Source organism: Lutra lutra, chromosome 1 (assembly GCF_902655055.1).
Source record: "Lutra lutra chromosome 1, mLutLut1.2, whole genome shotgun sequence".
Lineage (NCBI taxonomy): Eukaryota > Metazoa > Chordata > Mammalia > Carnivora > Mustelidae > Lutra > Lutra lutra.
Window position 1 is genome coordinate 120,625,275 of NC_062278.1, and position 18,598 is coordinate 120,643,872.

The window sequence follows — 18,598 nt, forward strand, 5'->3', positions numbered from 1 at the left end:
TGACTCTGAGTCTTGGGGTTGTGAGTTCAAGCCCCATGTTTGGTATAGAGATTACTTAAAAATAATAAAATAAATCTTTAAAAAAAACCCGAAATGACAAAATGATCTATAGTTCTAATAGACTTTCTCATCAACTTTAGTACAATTATTGAAGCTTTACTGTGTACCTAATGTTTCTGTACAGTCATCTTTTTTGTTAGCTTAAATGTGTTCATCAGAATCATCCATGGAGCTTTAGAAAGTACACATATCTCAGCTCCACCCCAGAGATTCTGATTAAGTAGATCAAGAACAGGGCTAACACCCATAGTTTCTCAAACCTGTTGACTTTGACTTGACAAATTGACTTAAGTAGGCACCCTAGTTGAGAACGTTGTCTGTAAGCAGATGCAAGCTATTTTGTATGATACTTACTTTGCACTTAGCAGCAGCTGATAGCAACTTTTAAACTAACGATTTAAAGCTTTCACTTGCATTTAGTTGTTAAACGTAAGGGGAAAGCAGCATATTTGAGTCACAGAAAATAAATCCAAATACAGATGCTTTATTGTTTAAAAGGTAGCTAGGAAAGAAACCTTATAAAATATCCCTTTTGAAAATATTCCATATCTAATTCATGGTGTGTTTGGTTTTATCTTTTTCTCCCTAGTGAGTGGAGTGCCATAGAGAAAGAAATGGGTGATGGACTGCAGAGTGCTGGTCACCATATGGATGTGTAAGTACCTAGAACAGTTAAGGTAAAACCTGGGGTGAAGTCTAGTGGTAAAATGTTAGTGATTCTTCTGTTTTTATCAAGTGTGCTGGCTTTTATATTATACACTGTGGATCCAGATCTGACTTAGACAAGTTTATTTCAGGAATGAAGGTTAATTAAAAACATTCAAAAATCAAATCAGTCCAGTTCATGTATTAGTAGAATAAAGAAGAAAACCTGCATGTTAAGTTCAGTACATGAAGAAAAACATTGCAGCATCCACTCACAATAAAAATGCTCATCAAACCAAGAATAAAAGGAATTTCTTCAGTTTAAAACTTAAAACTAGTATTGTACCTAATAGTGAAATATTAAAAATGAAAACTTAGAGATAATACTGTATTTAACAGTGAAATATTGATGCTTTTTCCAAGGAATAAGGCAAGATTGTCTGCTCTTACCACTTCCTGTAAACAGTGTACTAGTAAGTCCTACTCAGGCTAGAAAAAAACAAGTAAGAGGCATTAGTCTTAGAAAGGAAGAATTAAAACTATCTTTTTTTGTAGTTAACAGGATCCTTTACATGGAAAATCATAAAGAATCAACCAAAAATATTATAGAATTAACAGCTGAATTTAACAAGGATGCCAAATATAAGATCAGTGTATTAAAAATAAAACTTTTGGGACGCCTGGGTGGCTCAGTGGGTTAAGCTGCTGCTTTCGGCTCAGGTCATGATCTCAGGGTCCTGGAATCGAGCCCTGCATCGAGCCCTGTATCGGGCTCTGCTGAGCAGGAAGCTTGCTTCCCCCATTCTCTCTGCCTGCCTCCCTGCCTACTTGTGATCTGTCTGTCAAATAAATAAATAAAATCTTTAAAATAAAAAAAAAATTAATAAAGCGTTTTTATATACTAGCAACAAATTGAAAAGCAATACTTTTTATAATAGCATCAAAACAAAATTTTACAGATTAATAAAGACTTCATATATAAACCCTGCTGAGAGAAAATTTTAAAGACCTAAATAAATGGAGAGGATTAATGTATGTCTTCATGGATTGGAAAACTCAGTAGTGTTAATATGTCCATTCTTCCCAAACTGCAGTCCCAGTCAAAATTCTGATCACTTTTTAATGGAAATTGTTACACTAATTCTAAAGCTTACGTAGAAATTCAAAGGACCTAGAGTAGCCAAAACAGTCTTGAGAATGAACAAACCTGGAACTTACTACCTGATTTCTTTCTTTCTTTCTTTCTTTTTTAGATTTTTAAAAAAGATTTTTATTTATTTATTTGAGAGAGAGCATGAGAGGGCAGAAGGTCAAAGGGAGAAGCGGACATGGGGCTGGGAGTCCGATGCAGGACTTGATCCTGGAACTCCGGGATCATGACCTGAACCGAAGGCAGTTGCTTAACCAACTGAACCACCCAGGCACCCCATATTACTTGATTTCAAGACTTACTATAAAGATACAGTAATTATTAAGATAGGATTTGACACAAAGGTAAACAGATCAATGGAACAGAATAAAGTCCAGAAATAGACCAGCATTTAAATAGTACATTTCAAGAAGTGGTTCTGGAATAACTGGTTATCTACATGGAAAAAAATCAACCTTGAGCTATTTCTCCTACCTTACATAAAAACTAATGTAATTTGGATCATATACATAAGTATAAATGCTAAAATTACAGCTTTTAGTAGAATACATAAGAGAATATCATTGCAAACTTCAAATTAGCAAGGATTTCTTAAAGAGAACATGAAAAAAATTTTTAAAGGGTGAATTGTCCTTTATCAAAATTAAATATTTTGCTTATCAGAAGATACTATTATAGGTGGGGAGGAATGTGGGTAGTTAGTGTTAGAGAAGATGAAGGCGTTGTGGTGATAGTGGTTAAAGTTTGCAGAACAGTGTGAATGTACTTAATGCCACTTAACTACATGTAAAAATTATTACAAAGTAAATTTTATGTTTATTTAACACACACACACACACACACACACACACACACGATACCATTAAAATATTGAAGAGGCAAGCCAGTGACTAGGAGTAAACATTTCCAAGCACAGTATATAAAGAACTCTTACAACTCAGTAATAAAGAGACAAAAAATACTTATTTTAGCTAAATATTTCTTTGGGCCATATTCAAGCTAACTGGCTACTTTCTAACCAATTTGTTTAACCCTAAGAAGTTTTCCTGTATTCTGTTGATTTAGCATTTTCAGGAATTTAGGATTATCCCTTCAGTTGATTTATTTAAAGCATTAAATACAATTAATTTCAGTACTGCTATTTAAAAATCATTACCACTTATATTTTTCTACCCAAGGATGTGCTATTTTTTTTTTTAAGATTTTATTTATTCATTTGACAGAGAGAGAGATCACAAGTAGGCAGAGAGGCAGGCAGAGAGAGAGAGGAGGAAGCAGGCTCCCCACTGAGCAGAGAGCCCGATGCGGGGCTCGATCCCAGGACCCCGAGATCATGACCTGAGCCGAAGGCAGAGGCTCTAACCCACTGAGCCACTCAGGCGCCCCAAGGATGTGCTATTTATCTGTTCACTGTTTCCTGTCTTCAAGCCACCAACCCTGTGGTTCCTTTTTCTTGTTTCCTTAACATGAACTCTTTGAGAATCACAGATTTATGAATTAAAGGCAGTTTTTCCCACTCTTACCAGTGATTCTCAAGACTTTCTTCAGTCACATAAAAGAAATTCCATACAAATACAAGTTTGTAATTACAGAATATGTACTTTGCCTGTTTTATAAATCCTTTAAGCACATAGCTTTTCAGAGACTCTTAATGTAGGTTTATTTATTTATTTTTACAACTCCAGTAACTTGTTTTCTTGCCTACATAAAGCAGATCTGGAGACATAGTATATATTTTTCTTTCTTTCTCATGCCAAGAAGTCAGAATTAATTTGAAAAAAGGACGCCTATTACACCATACAGAAATAGTACATGACATAACCCACGTCCTTACGGAATTTGTAATATGATTGAAGAAATAAAACCAACACATGACACATTTGATAAAATATAAGTTGTGAATTGTTGATAAAAGATCAGAAGTGGGGGGGCACCTATATTGTAGCTCAGTGGATTAAGTGGCTGACTTTGGCTCAGGTCATGATATCTTGGGGTCCAGGGATCAAGCCTTGAGTCGTCTCTGCTCAGCAGGGAGCCTGCTTCTCCCTCTGCCCCTCCCCCTGTTCATGCACACTCTCTATCTTTCAAATAGATAAATAAATAAAATCTTTTAAAAAAAGATCAGAAGTAGAGTGATGACTAAGGACTAGAGTAGTCTGGGAAGATTTCCCAGAGGTGCTGAGATATGTGCTTGTAGGATTTGGAGAAACAGTGTGGAGAGCTGTCAGATTTCTGTACGAGGAAGGACTCAGGTCCAGGAAAGAGAATGGCATGACAATGAGGGGCTTGACCAGATCAAAGCACAGGTTGCTATTGAGAATTAGTATAAAATAAGGCTTCTAAAGTTTTTTGTAGTCTTACTCTCTTTTTCCTTTTGTAGCTTTTAGGGATACTGTATGTAGTTGCTGCCAGGAACATCTGAGCACCAATTACACTAAACTCTTATTTTTTCCACAGATTTTGTAGCCCCTTCATAAAATATCTTTGAACAAAAGATATTATAGTCTTCCAGTGCTGCTTAAGCTACCTGTAAGAAGGACCTTTGTTTGTTTTTATTTCCAAACCATTGCTGATTGAAACATTTTGGTAAAATTCAGTAAAATTTTCATGGTAATTAAAAATTGCCATGTCTGAATGCTTATTCTCATTTTGTGTACTTACTTTTGTTAGGGGTAGCAAATAGCATTGCTTTTGATCATTTATACTTTATATCATGATAAAAGTTTATATGCAGTGTTTTTTAAACAGGTATGCATCTTCTATTGATGATATTTTAGAAGATGAAGAACATTATGCAGATCAGTTAAAGGAGTATCTGTTTTATGCAGAAGCATTGCGGTAAGTATAATAAATGTTCCAGATGTAGCCGTGTGGCTGGCTGGTTACCATTCTTCATATGTTGCCAGAAAGCAAAGATAGTAAGGTGATTTTTAAATGAATTCATCCCCCAAGTATTGAATGAGGTCTCATTATAATCCTCGGTGTTGCAGAATGATAGGTATAGACATTTAAGACAAGCTCTGTTCTTGAAACAATATTGATAAAACTTGTCAGTCTCCAACCTCAGGTTTGTTTCGTATGTTGTTCTGCTTTTTTCAGTTTGTAGATTGGATGCAAAATACAGATTGAGTGTATGTAGCCTTGTCCCTAGGCAGTATGTTGCCATTTTTATTCTGTAATTCTTTCCACGTCTGCTTTTCTTCTTACTAAGTTTGTGTAAGTTCTTAATATCAGCACTTTGTCTTCTGTTTTTATGGTATCTCTTACAGAGCCAAACAGAATTCTCTAGTATATAGTTCTATTTAATAAAGAAGAAAGTAGTATACTTTTTCTGTCCAATTTTTAAAAAATGAATCGTTTTCCTGGAATAGGTGGCTTTTGGTCATAGCCACTTTTGGTTATTTTTCCATCACTTTTTTTTTTTTCCCCTAAATATCCCATCACTTTAAAAGCAGTATAAGAATTCTGTTAGGATACCACAGCACCAATTTTCCTTTAGCTCTTCGGTAACTGGTGTGAAAATGTCCACACATTGTTAGCCTTGTTCCTTCAAAGACTTTGAGTCATCAGGAGTCCAAGGTCACATTACAAAGCAAAAGAAAGTTGCTGAATGCAGTGGAATTTTGCACAGTTCTTAAGCATTGTAGGAAAGATTAATGTATATTGATATGTCCATGGTACATATAGTTAAGTAAGATGAGATGTAGAATCACTTGAGGCATGTGCATATGTGTATTTGTAAGTGCCTACCTATGGTCTGGCAGAATATGCACCATCTGTTCATATAGATTTTGTTTGGAAGTTAGGGAAAAGAAAGAATTCTTGAAACTTTTTTTATTTTGTGCATTCCTGTAGTAGAATTTTTTTTTTTAATGCTATAGATTTTATGATAAAAACTAAGGCATTTTTTTTTTAGGATTTATTTATTTGAAAGAGAGAGAGGGCATGTGTGCAATCAGGGAGCCAGGGCGGGCAGAAGGAGAAGAAGAGACTCTCAAGCAGACTCCCTGCTGAGCACAGAGCTTGACCCGGGGCTCAGTCTCACGACCCTGAAATCATGACCTGAGCCAAAGTCAAGAGTAGGACACTTAGCCAACTTAGCCACCTAGGCATCTCAAAACTAAGACATTTCTGTATAAAAAAGAAAATGTTGAGAGATCTTTTCAAAGAATATTCAGTTGGTTTATAAGATTCCACCCTTAGTTTCTGAGTTATACAAAAGATTTTATTGTTTATGTAATAATGGTGAGTTTATTGAAAAAAAATGTTGCAGATATCTAAAAAGCAACCCTTTTTTGTTAAGTATATGTAAAATTTTTATGCTTAGGTTCTGCTAGATTTAATTTTTAATATTGGGCTACTACATTTTAAACTTGAAAATTCTATCTACACTAGTTCTGAGCCTAGTAAGACATTCTGAATGCTTCCCCTCATCCCCTGAAAAAAATTTTAATATGTTAAAAAGGAAGCCACAAAAATTAAATGGCAGCACTTTTTTTCATCCCTAGGGCTGTATGCAGGAAACATGAACTTATGCAGTATGACTTGGAGATGGCTGCTCAGGACTTAGCATCCAAAAAGCAGCAATGTGAGGAACTGGCAACTGGGGTGAGTGTTTCCATTTAGGTCTCTGCATCATTGCCACAAGCCATATAAGGAAGCAGCTGTAGCTATAATACTCAGGATGCCTGTAGCTTTTAATAGGGGAATAATTTATGGGCAACTTTATAATTCTTTGGGTTGTGATCTTGATATAAAAAGACATAAGCCATTAAAACATTGTATTTATATGGCATTTTAAGAAATTCTGCCAGGGCACCTGGCTGGCTCAGTCAGTGGGGCATGCAGCTCTTGACCTCAGGGTTGTGAGTTTGAGCCTGACATGGGGTGTACAGATTACTTAAAATAAAATCTTAAAAAAAAAAATTCTGCCAACATTGCTCTTTGTAGTAAGTATCTTTTCATTTATGCTAAGTCCAAATGAAAAAAACATTATTCTTTGTGATTGAAATAATGACCTTTGTCAGGTTTACTTTTATAAAATAGAGAAATTTTAGTTTACTTTGAAAAGCCTTACCCAGTTAAAATCAGTGCTTCTTTGCTAAGAAGGAGCTTTTGGTATACAGTGAATATTTGTGAAGAAAATTCCATATCTTATTGTATGAACCTTAGACCGTTTTTATAATCAGTTTTCCACTGTCTAGCCATTTTCTTGGAATAAAGTGTAGTGAGAATACACAACCTGGAAATAATGGAACAGTGACAGTGCCACCATTTATCAGCCGCTTCATAGTTAACAAGTACTTCGGTATGTCTGAAAAGCTGCAGATGTATGTGGGAAAAGACTGTTGGCCACAAAACATGAATACACTAGGCTTGATTTATTTTTAAAACTCGGGAACTTCCCAGGCCATTTTCAGGGAGCAGGGTTCTCTGCTCCTCCATGTGAAGGGAAAAGTATTTCAGTAAACTATGGAGAGTGAGGAGGTGTTGAAGCTGCGATGCTTGAGGCTTCCCTCCAAACGAAAGCATCCTATTTTATAGATAGATACCCAAGTTTCAGTGTGTGTTATACAGATTTAAAATTTTTTTTGTTTCTTTGTGTGTTTGGTCTATTTCCTTTATTGCCTGTTGAATTTTATCTATTTTTTTTTTAAAGATTTTATTTATTTATTTGACAGACAAAGATCACAAGTAGGCAGAGCAGCAGACAGAGAGAGAGGAGGAAGCAGGCTCCCCGCTGAGCAGAGAGCCCGATGTGGGGCTCGATCCCAGGACCCTGGAATCATGACCCGAGCCGAAGGCAGAGGCTTTAACCCACTGAGCCACCCAGGCGCCCCAATTTTATCTATTTTTTAATGCCCTAAAGAAATATAAAAAAAATGACCTCTGATCTAAAGAAATAACTTGCCTAATACTTCACGTAGAAGTTTTCCATTCGATAAGAAGTTCAGTTAGAATTTTTTCTTTTTGACTATTCCATATTATTCCAGTGTTAGGAATCATATTAGGAGCCCCTTTGGTTATAAGACTTAAGAGGCTTCTGTCTGAGGTACAGGGAAAATGGCAAAAGTTTTTGTTTCTCTCTCTTTTTTTAAAAGATTTTATTTATTGGGCACCTGGGTGGCTCAGTGGGTTAAAGCCTCTGCCTTCGGCTCGGGTCATGATCCCAGGGTCCTGGGATCGAGCCCCACATCGGGCTCTCTGCTCAGCAGGGAGCCTGCTTCCTCCTCTCTCTCTCTCTCTCTCTCTGCCTGCCTCTGCCTATTTGTGATTTTTTTTTTTTAAAGATTTTATTTATTTATTTGACAGATAGAGATCACAAGTAGGCAGAGCAGCAGACAGAGAGAGAGGAGGAAGCAGGCTCCCCGTTGAGCAGAGAGCCCAATGTGGGGCTCGATCCCAGGACCCTGGGATCATGACCCGAGCCGAAGGCAGAGGCTTTAACCCACTGAGCCACCCAGGCGCCCCTGTTTCTCTTTTTTTAAAAAATGTTTAATTGTGGTTTAAATATACATAGCAAAATTTGTCAGCTTAACCATTTTTTTAAACTGGTTTTTTCTCTTTTTAAACTGGGGTTTTTCTCTTTTCCTTTTTCTATTTATATATGTATATATCTACCTACCTTGAAAGATTTTATTTTTAAGTAATCTCTACACCTAATGTGAGGCTTGAACTCAAAACCATGAGATCAAGAGCCACCCAGGCATCTGTATTTTTCTTTCTTTCTGTGTGTGTTTTTTTTTTAAGATTTATTTATTTATTTATTTATTTGACAGATCACAAGTAGGCAGAGAAGCAGGCAGAGAGAATGGGGGGAAGCAGGCTCCCCACTGAGCAGAGAGCTTGATGCGGGGCTCGATCCCAGGACCCCGAGATCATGACCTGAGCCAAAGGCAGAGGTTTAACCCACTGAGCCACCCAGGTGCCCCTGTATTTTTCTTTTTAAAGTCTTATGATTTCAAGCTTACAAAATAGTGGGAAAAAATTAGTACACCTATTGAATTTACACTGATATGAATTAAAAGCAGTTTTACAAGAGCATGGGTTAAAGAATGATTATACTAGGGATCATCTTAGCCATTTTAAAGTGTACGGTTCAGTAGTAGTAAGTACATTCACATCGTTGTGCAGCCAACCTCCAGAACTCTCTTCCTGTTGAAAATTGAAACTCTGTACCATTAAACATCAACTATCAATTTCCCTTCCTTCCAGCCCTTGGCAGTCATTGTTCTGCTTTCTGTCTCTATGACTTTGACTGCTCTAGATACTTTACATTAAGTGGAATCATACAGTATTTGTCTTGTGACTTGTTTATTTCCACTTAGCATAATGTTCTCAGGTTCATCCTTGTAGTATCATGTGTCAGAATTCCCTTTGTTTTTCAGGCCGAATAATAATTCTTTGTACATATGTGGCACATTTTGTGTATCCACTCACCTGTTTTATTTCCTTTTAGACTGTGAGAACATTTTCTTTGAAGGGAATGACTACCAAGCTCTTTGGTCAAGAAACTCCAGAGCAGAGAGAAGCCAGAATAAAGGTGCTAGAAGAGCAAATAAATGAAGGAGAACAACAGTTAAAGTCTAAAAATCTGGAAGGCAGGTAAAAATGCTGAGATGTGTAACAAAGCTAGACATACGTAACTACATGGCAGATTTTTTTTAATACCTTGTCCCTACCTCATTAACATTCCTGCATTATAGCCTATTTTTCCAGGGCATTATTTTTTAAGATTTTATTTTTAAGTAGCCTCTATGCCTAGTGTGGGGCTTGAACTTAGAACCCTGAGATCAGGAGTCACAGGCTTCTCTGACTGAGCCAGGCAGGTGCCTCCATAATGGTTCTTCTAAACTGTAGAGATTGAGGGGCACCTGGGTGGCTCAGTTAAGTGTCTGTCTCTAGGTTTTGGCTCAAGTCGTGATATTGCAGTTGTGGAATTGAGCCCCGTGTCAGGCTCTGCTCGAGGCGTGGATTCTGCTTCAAATTCTCTGTCCCTCCCTCTGCCCCTCCCCCATTCATGCACGCTCTCCCCCTCTCTCAAATAAATAAATAAATAAATAAATCTTTAAAGAAATAAAATGTAGTGATTGAATTCCTAAGGAATTTGAATGATCGAAAATCATGTTATAGGGGCGCCTGGGTGGCTCAGTGGTTTAGGCCTCTGCCTTTGGCTCAGGTCATGATCCCGGGGTCCTGGGATCGAGCCCCGCGTCGGGCTCTCTGCTTGGCAGGGAGCCTGCTTCCCTTCCTCTCTCTCTGCCTGCTCTCTGCCTACTTGTGTTCTCTCTCTGTCAAGTAAATAAATAAAAATCTTAAAAAAAAAAAAAAAAGAAAATCATGTTATAGAAACAGTTTTATTATGGGGGAAAAGAGTAAGAAGACTTTCAACTTATAATATTAGGTTCCTGCACTTTTCCTAATTTCTGTCCTTTGCACATTCCTTTCACCCTTTCTTCTCCATCACTTGACGAAGCCTGATCGTTCTTCATTTCCCAGCTCTCATGCTCCTTCCTTTTACTGCTAGCCTCACAGGCTCTCATAGCCCTTGGTTCATGCCATGATAGCATGGCAGTTTTGTTTTGGGTCGTCAGTTGTTCTCTGTGATTGTCCCTGCCTAAATTAAGTGCCTTTCAAAGCCAATGACTTTGTCTTTTTCATCTTTATGTTTTAACATCTTGCATTGGGCTTGGCATGTAATTATTCCATAAATATTTCTGGAAATGCTTCTGTCAAAAGTTCTGGCATCGCTTTTTTGCTTATTTTCCTTGCTGTTGTTTTTCATCTGATGATAAGTAGATGAAGGCAGACCAACAGTGTATCTGTCATTGGTGTTGAGGTATTTTTGTTAATTGTTAGAACTGTTTGTACCAAATATGTAAAAGCAAACTTTTATGGATGGAATTTAAAGAGACAAGTGCCTCTCAGAATTTTTAAAACTCTGGTTATTTAAAGCAAGTGTATAGGGGCGCCTGGGTGGTTCAGTTAAGCATCCCTTTGGCTCAAATCATGATCCTGGGGTCCTGGGATTGAGCCCCATATCAGGCTCCCTGCTCAGGGGGAAGCCTGCTTCTCCCTTCTGCCTATAGCTCCCCCTGCTTGTATGTACTCTCTCTCTCTCTCTCTGTGTCAAATAAATAAATAAAATCTTGGGAAAAAACAAAAAACACATGAAGTTATTTTAAAAAAGGGCAAGTATATAATAATTGTGATACATAATATATCTTGTCAAAAGAGTGTGTGTTTTCTAGTGACCCCAGGAGGACTTCACCTGGCCTCTGTTAGGCTTGTGAGCTGGTTCAGAGAGCCATCCATACTGTTTTATAGGAATAATTTAAAGCTGGGATTCTTGTGGCAAGAATATTGATTATTAAAATGTAGACGAATGTATGACTGTCTCAGCTGCTTCTCCTAGTATGATTTTTAGGAAGAGAAAAATAGAATATCTTATACAGATGATAGCTTTTTCCTCCATATAGATAAAAACCAAAGCAAATGAGAACTGGTTATTAGAATTTATAATATAGTGAGCTGAATTTGAATAATAATGATGACTACACACTTTATTTCAGAGAATTTGTGAAAAATGCTTGGGCTGATATTGAACGCTTCAAAGAACAAAAGAACCATGATTTAAAGGAGGCCCTCATAAGCTATGCAGTCATGCAGATCAGTATGTGCAAAAAGGTAGGTGAATGTTCAAGTATATTCAGAAGTGCTTGCAAATTTCTTTAAAATTGGTTTCTCTTATTTGGACCAGAGTGTTTATTATTCTAAAGCCCGTTGTTCTCCCCTTTCCAGAATGTTTTCCAGTTTCTTTACTTAACTTTGAAAGAGTATTATAATCAGAATGTTAACTATTAAGTCTTCTCTCACCTGAAGTTCCAAATTTGTATGCCTGTTTATATCTAGTATTTGAAAATATGTACCAACAACGTTACTTGGATTATATGATGTTCTTGGACAGGGGGTAAGATACTATTCCTAACAGTGATCTGTAGTACTGTGATTGGAAAATAGCTTAAACATTGTTTGGGGGAAATATGGTTATGATATGGTTTGTTGTCATAGTAAGTCTTTCATGTGACTGATATCCATAGTAGAAGATAAGAACATGGAAGCTTATTCTGTTTAAATAAGTGTTTTGACAATGCTGAAATCTTTAAAATGCTATGGTAAGAAGAAAATATAAAACATTCCCTTTTTTTTTTTTTTTAAGATTTTATTTATTTATTTGACAGAGATCACAAGTAGGCAGAGAGGCAGGCAGAGAGAGGAGGAAGCAGGCTCCCTGCCGAGCAGAGAACCTGATGCGGGGCTCAATCCCAGGACCCTGAGATCATGACCTGAGCCGAAGGCAGAGGCTTTAACCCACTGAGCCACCCAGGCGCCCCAAAACATCCCTTCTTTTTTAGGACCCATGATCTACCTGTGTGTCCATTAGTACCAATGCTTTACATAATGTTTAGCTCGTCACCATTTACCAAGAGATTTAACATGCATTATCTCTGTAACTCGTATAACAAGAAGATTTCTCACAGTTATAAAGACCTTCTTAGAGGGAAAAATCATACTCATATAAACAACTTGTGCTTTAATTCACCTAAAATGTGTATTTTCTAGCTAGACATCATCACTTCCCTAGCTCTTTCCAATTGGTATCACCAGCAGTAGCGTAGAGAGCAAAGACATGTTAAGATGTAAACACCAGACTCTAGCATTAGTCAACGTGGGCTCCTTTTGTATTGGGCAAATTCATATTTGTGCCCGAGTTCAAGTGTAAGTTACTTCACATAGTGGATCTCTGAGGTCATTTAAGATACGTTAAAATCATGAGTGATCCGTCTGCACATGCCCATGGGTGAGTATGATTGCAGCTTGATAGTATGTGTGGGTTTTTTTTTTAAGACTTTATTTACTTACTCATTTATTGATTAGAGAGCAAGCAAGCAAGTGTGCGAGTGGGAAGGGGAGGAGCAGAGGGAGATAGAGAATCCCTGACTCCATGCTGAGCACAGAGCCTGACACGGGACTCGATCCCATTACCCTGAGATCATGACCTGAGCCCAGATCAGGAGTCAGGGCACCCAAGGACTGAGCCAACCAGGTGCCCCACAGCTTGATAGTGCTTTTATCTGTTGCTCTTCCTGCCAACTCCTGCTGCCTCCCTGCTTCACAGATTGCTTCACATTTAATCTTTTTTCTAATCTTTCTTTTTTCAATCTTGGGAGGTCTGAAAGATAATACAGATTTTTTGAGTTGGTTTTGTTTTGTTTTTGTAAAAGACTTGTTCATAAACTCCTTGCGATCTTCCGTTTGCTGCTTTTACAAAGTAAAATGCAGACTATATAATGGCTCAAAGGACTTTTCTCCCCCATTTTACCTAGGGTGGGATGGTTGAGGGTGCTGAAAATTAATCTCTGAATCAAAAAGATAACACTGTAGGTGTATTTGGATATACCATTGCATAACTTGTGTATCTACTCATGTGTCCTATGATAACTATAGGAAGCCAGTATACGCACATGAGATTAAAAAGATGTGTATTCACCCTGTTTCCCAAGAACAGTACTATAAAGTTTCATCATGTATTTTTTTCCTTAAGTGGAATAGATTTTTATATTTGAAAATCTGCAGTGTTCTTTTTTTTTATGAACTTAAAATTAAGTAGGAGAAGAGAAGATTAATATTAGTTTTTCTCAGATGGATATGGGTATCTATATTTTGTTTATTTTACTTGAGCATTAACTTTTCAGATATACCATACTTCGTTATAATGTCAGCTATCCAAAGTGGCAATTGCATGTAATCAAGTGACTATATTGTAGTAGTAGTAAACCAAAACAAAATACTTACAGGGATGCCTGGGTGGCTCAGTTGCTTAAGTGTCTGCCTTTGGCTCAGGTCATGATCCCTGGGTCTTGGGATCAAGTCCCCATCAGGCTCCCTGCTCAGTGGGGAGCCTACTTCTGTCTCGTCTCTGCTGCTCCCTCTGCGTGTGCTTGCTCTGATAAAAAAATAAAATCTTTTAAAAAATTTACATAAGAAGTATTAATATTAGCACTTAAAAATCAAGGATCACTTTTAAGTGTTTTCTTGGTCAACCTTTTTGGTAGTGAATTTTCTAATTTGTTGAATCAAGAAATACTTGATTAATTTTTAAGCTACTTTATCTTTTTGAATTTTAAGAATTGTCACATGGAAAAAGATGTTCCATGCAAATGGAAATGGGGAAAAAAAGCAAGGGTGGCAATACTTATATCAGACAAAGTAGACAAAACCAACTTTAAAACAAAGACTGTAACAAGAGACAAAGAAGGGCATTACATCATGATAAAGGGAACAGTCCAACAAGAGGATAGAACACTTGTAAATGCTTTCCAGACACTGGAACACTGTGAATTAATATTAACAGATACAAAGGGAGAAATTGATGATAAGACAACAGTAGTAGGGGATTTTAACACCCCACTTACATCAGTGGGTAGACCATCAAGACAGAAAATGAATAAGGAAACAGTATCTTTGAGTGACACTTTAGGCCACATGGCCTTAACAGATATATATAGAATATAACCTCCCAGAGCAACAGAATATACATTCTTTTCAAGTGCACATGGAACATTCTCCAGAATAATCATACATTTGGCCACAAAACAAGTCTCAGTAAAATTTAAGAAGGCTGGGATGCCTGGGTGGCTCAGTTGCTTATGCCTTTGGTTCAGGTCATGATCCCGGGATCCTGGGATCAAGCTGCACATTGAGCTCCTCGCTCCCTCTCCCTCTGCTCCTCCCCCTAGCTTGTGCTTTCTTGCGTGCTCTCTCTCTAGAATCCTTTAAAAAAAATTTAAGACTGAGATAATATCATTTTTCCTGACCACAATTGTATGAACTAGAAATCAGTCACAAGAAAAAAACTGGAGGGCGCCTAGGTGGCTAAGTTGGTTGAGCTCAGGTCATGATCTTGGAGTCCTGGGATTGAGTCCCACGTCTGGCTCCCAGCTTCACAGGGAGTCTGCTTCTACCTCTAACCTTCTCCCCTCATGCTCTCTCTCACTTTCTCTCCTGTCTGAAATAAATAAAATCTTCAACAACAAAAAAAGGAAAAATGCAAATATGCAGAGGCTAATAGCATGCTACCAAACCTCCAGTAAGTCAGTGAGGAAATCAAAGAGGTAATTATAGTGAAAATGAAAACACAATGGTCCACAATCTTTGAAATGCAGCAAAAGCAGTTCCAAGAGGGAAATTTATAGTGATAACAGGCTAAACCTCAGGAAACAAGAAAAATGTCAATCTAACCTTGCATTTAAGGGACTAGAAAAAGAACAAAGCCCAAGATTAGTAGAAGGTAGGAATTGAATAAAGATCAGAGCAGAAAAATTAATTATCATAAAACTAACATACTCTTATTGCAAAAATTATGAAAATCCAGAAGCATATTAGGTAAAAATTCTTCTCCTCTTGCACCAACTCCCTTTTGAAACCTCACCTCACCACTGTTACAGACTTCTTGTGTATCCTTCCAGATGTTGTTGTACATTTACAGTCATTTAGAAAATACACACTTCCCTCTTCCCCACAAAAACAGGACTATGTTACATGCTCTGCGGTGTTGTTTTCATTTGCCCATTTGATGTCTCATGGAGATCTTCCTAGAGCAGTGCGTTAGATCTCTTACCCTTTCTGACAACAAATACTCTCATCAGATACTACTTTATCCAGCCAGTTGGAGATATTTTAAAGGATTTTTTTTTTTTAAAGATTTTATTTATTTATTTGACAGAGAGAGATCACAAGTAGATGGAGAGGCAGGCAGAGAGAGAGAGAGAGAGGGAAGCAGGCTCCCCGCTGAGCAGAGAGCCCGATGCGGGCCTCGATCCCAGGACCCTGAGATCATGACCCGAGCCGAAGGCAGCGGCCCAACCCACTGAGCCACCCAGGCGCCCTAAAGGATTTTTTTTTTTAAATTTGCTTTTCGTATTTCATCAGGAGGAGAAAAACAAAAGATTCTTGGTTTTTTCTTGTGTTTGAAGCCTTGATAACTTGGTAAATATTGACATGCTTTAAGTATTAAAATATTGCTTCTTCATGAATTAGCAGTTATTTGAGAATACTGAGAATATTTGAGAATATCTTGTTTGCTAAAAGCAAAACACCTTTGTTTCTACCACTTTGTTAGATTATAAAGTTTATTTTTATATACATGCATTTTTGTTTAAGCATATTAAGTATATTATATTAACTTTGTGCTAAATAGCGTGTTAGAACCACTGAGAAGAATTTGATAATTTAGCCTGTTACTGGTTTTTATCAAAACATTAGTTGTTAGACTAATAATTTAATAAGCCATTAATTTTTTTAAAAATTCTGTTAATTTTTATTTAGTTGCTGAACTAATAAGGTTTTTTCCCTTTTGTTTTAAGTATTACATAGAAAAACTGCCTGAAAACTTGTTTGGTTTACAAATAGAAATGATGCAGTCATGTGATATGAGTAAATGAGTTTATGAAAAACTCAGTTTTCTAAAACTCAGTTTTCTTGAAAACTCAGTTTTCTAAAAAGAGAAGTTGTAGTGGGTCTTTCCCCATCTTGAAGATAGGCTATGCAGATAATTCTCTTTCTTTTCTCAGAAGCATTAGACATTCACTTCTATTAGCCATCGCCAGAAGTAGTGTCATATTTGCTGGACTTTTTAGTTGTTCCAGAAAGTGAAATTTAGCATACTAGTAAGCCAGATACTTTGGCTTTCAGAATCCTTCCAAAATCACATTTTAAAGTTTTCTTTTCTTTTCTTTGTTTTTTGTTTTGTTTTGTTTTGTTTTAGGGAATTCAAGTTTGGACCAATGCTAAGGAATGCTTTAGCAAGATGTAATCTTGTGAAATGAATTTCTCTTCAATCAAAGTGCCCCAGAACAGAAGCACAAGTAAATAAAAAAAAAAAAACCTAAGTTGCTACCCAGTATACACAAAAATATATATAAGTTGAGTCTATTCAACTTTCTTTAATTTGATTGTAGTTGTGTTTATACAGCACAAAAAAAATGTATTTTAATGAATCTTAAATATTATAATTTGAGGTTTTGGGGACTGGTGCTGATTCCAAAAAGTTAATTTGATAATATATACCAATAGATCGTTTGTCAGGCTTCTGAACCAATGACTGAATGAATGTTAAAATGTTAGGTAATTTGTTTGTTTCAATGCCAGTTGTTTCCAACCTGTTTATGTAGGGAGTTTTTTCCTTATGATAAATTCCTATCTTTACTTGGTAAGACCCACTAATCTCTTACAGGGGGTTATTTTTTCTTGCCTTATATTGAGCTGTTTGGTTTGACAAAGCTCAGCAAAAACTGAGTGTGAAATTTTAAGATTTTCTTCCGCATTCATTGATGCCCCCTATAATATTTGCATACACTAGGAAATGCCTTCAGTTTGTGTTTTGCCACAATTTTGATACTGGTCAGAAATTTTATACTGCCAACAAAGAAGATTCAACTTCTTTGATATATAGTGGAACACATTGTTATGATCCAGGAATTGCTATATAGAAAGTTTTAATTGAATATGTTACATATAAGCACTAAATTCTTCTCTGATAATTCTTAACCTCAGTGATGAGCCTAAATTTACTCTGCTTGGCTCTCTACACATGGCATTTCAGGGTACAAGATGTAGCATTTCAATGTATGAGATATATGTAGTAAACATACGTGTTAGTATCTTCATTATTAACATCCTTCTTTTCTATTGCTTGGCTATAATTTTTGTAAAGATAAATTATATTGTTTCCGTGTGTGTGTGTGTTCGTGGTATATGTTCAGAAGCCAAGCACCCTCATTTTGCTAGCTTTGCAGTATTTTAAATGTGTTCTCATTATTGCTAATTACGTGAAAAAAATCCCCAGTACTGTTCAGCATTTGACTTTTTTACATGTTTAAAATGTTGCTGGATTTTTGTGCTGTTTGCCAAACTTATACAATAAATAAATGAAGTATTGTGCTGATCTTCATATGATTTTTGTTATTTTAACAAAGTTACCTATACATATTAGTATCTGATGCCCTGTGAGAAAATAATAATACGTGCTATATTATGTTTTGAAGTGTTTCTTTAATTTTACCAAAATGTTGGGTTTTTCAAAAAATAAGATGCTGAAATCAGATAAAATTTTTTATTTTTTAAAAAAATATTGCTAGAAGCAAAGATCATCTTTATAGGTACTTATTTCGTTCCACTGAATTGTATCATCTCTTGACTCATGAAATAGCTTTTCATTTGGCATTTAAAAATCAAAACCTTCTCTCCAAAACTAACTTTAAACTAAATGTAAAATGTAGTAGTTTTTTTTTTCTACTAGCTGTTTTAGTTTGAGAAGGCCATAGTTACCTGTGTTTTAAAAGATTAATTAGGAAAAATATTTTTTCTAAATCATGCAAATACTCACTTGGTTATATGTATATTTAGGAATATCTTGACTTGAGTTGACTTTTTAAAAAGTTTCACTTGGTAGCTCAAATCATTCCTTTTAAAAGAAAAAACAAAAACAAACTCTTGAACTTGTTTTTTGTTTTAAGTAGGCTCCATGCCCAATGTGGGGCTTGAACTCATGACCCTGAGATTAAGAGTTTGCATGCTCTACTAACTGAGCATGCAGGCACCCACCCCCTCAAAAAAAACAAAAAACTCTTAAAGACGTTTTATGATGGAAATTATTTTTTGTACTATCCAGGATAAGTATAA

The 18,598-nt window shown here is 36.4% G+C and overlaps 1 protein-coding gene across 1 annotated transcript in view; it reads left to right on the forward strand.

The window, feature by feature from the left end:
- Nucleotides 1-17,867, forward strand: part of SNX4 (sorting nexin 4) — a 71,581-nt gene extending 53,714 nt beyond the window's left edge. The window contains exons 9-14 of the mRNA XM_047734759.1: nt 650-715; nt 4,604-4,693; nt 6,364-6,463; nt 9,315-9,460; nt 11,428-11,542; nt 16,683-17,867. Of these exons, the coding sequence (XP_047590715.1) occupies nt 650-715; nt 4,604-4,693; nt 6,364-6,463; nt 9,315-9,460; nt 11,428-11,542; nt 16,683-16,730 (565 nt within the window). The 3' untranslated portion in view covers nt 16,731-17,867. The remainder of the gene's footprint in view (nt 1-649; nt 716-4,603; nt 4,694-6,363; nt 6,464-9,314; nt 9,461-11,427; nt 11,543-16,682) is intronic.
- The last annotated feature ends 731 nt before the right edge of the window (nt 17,868-18,598 follow it).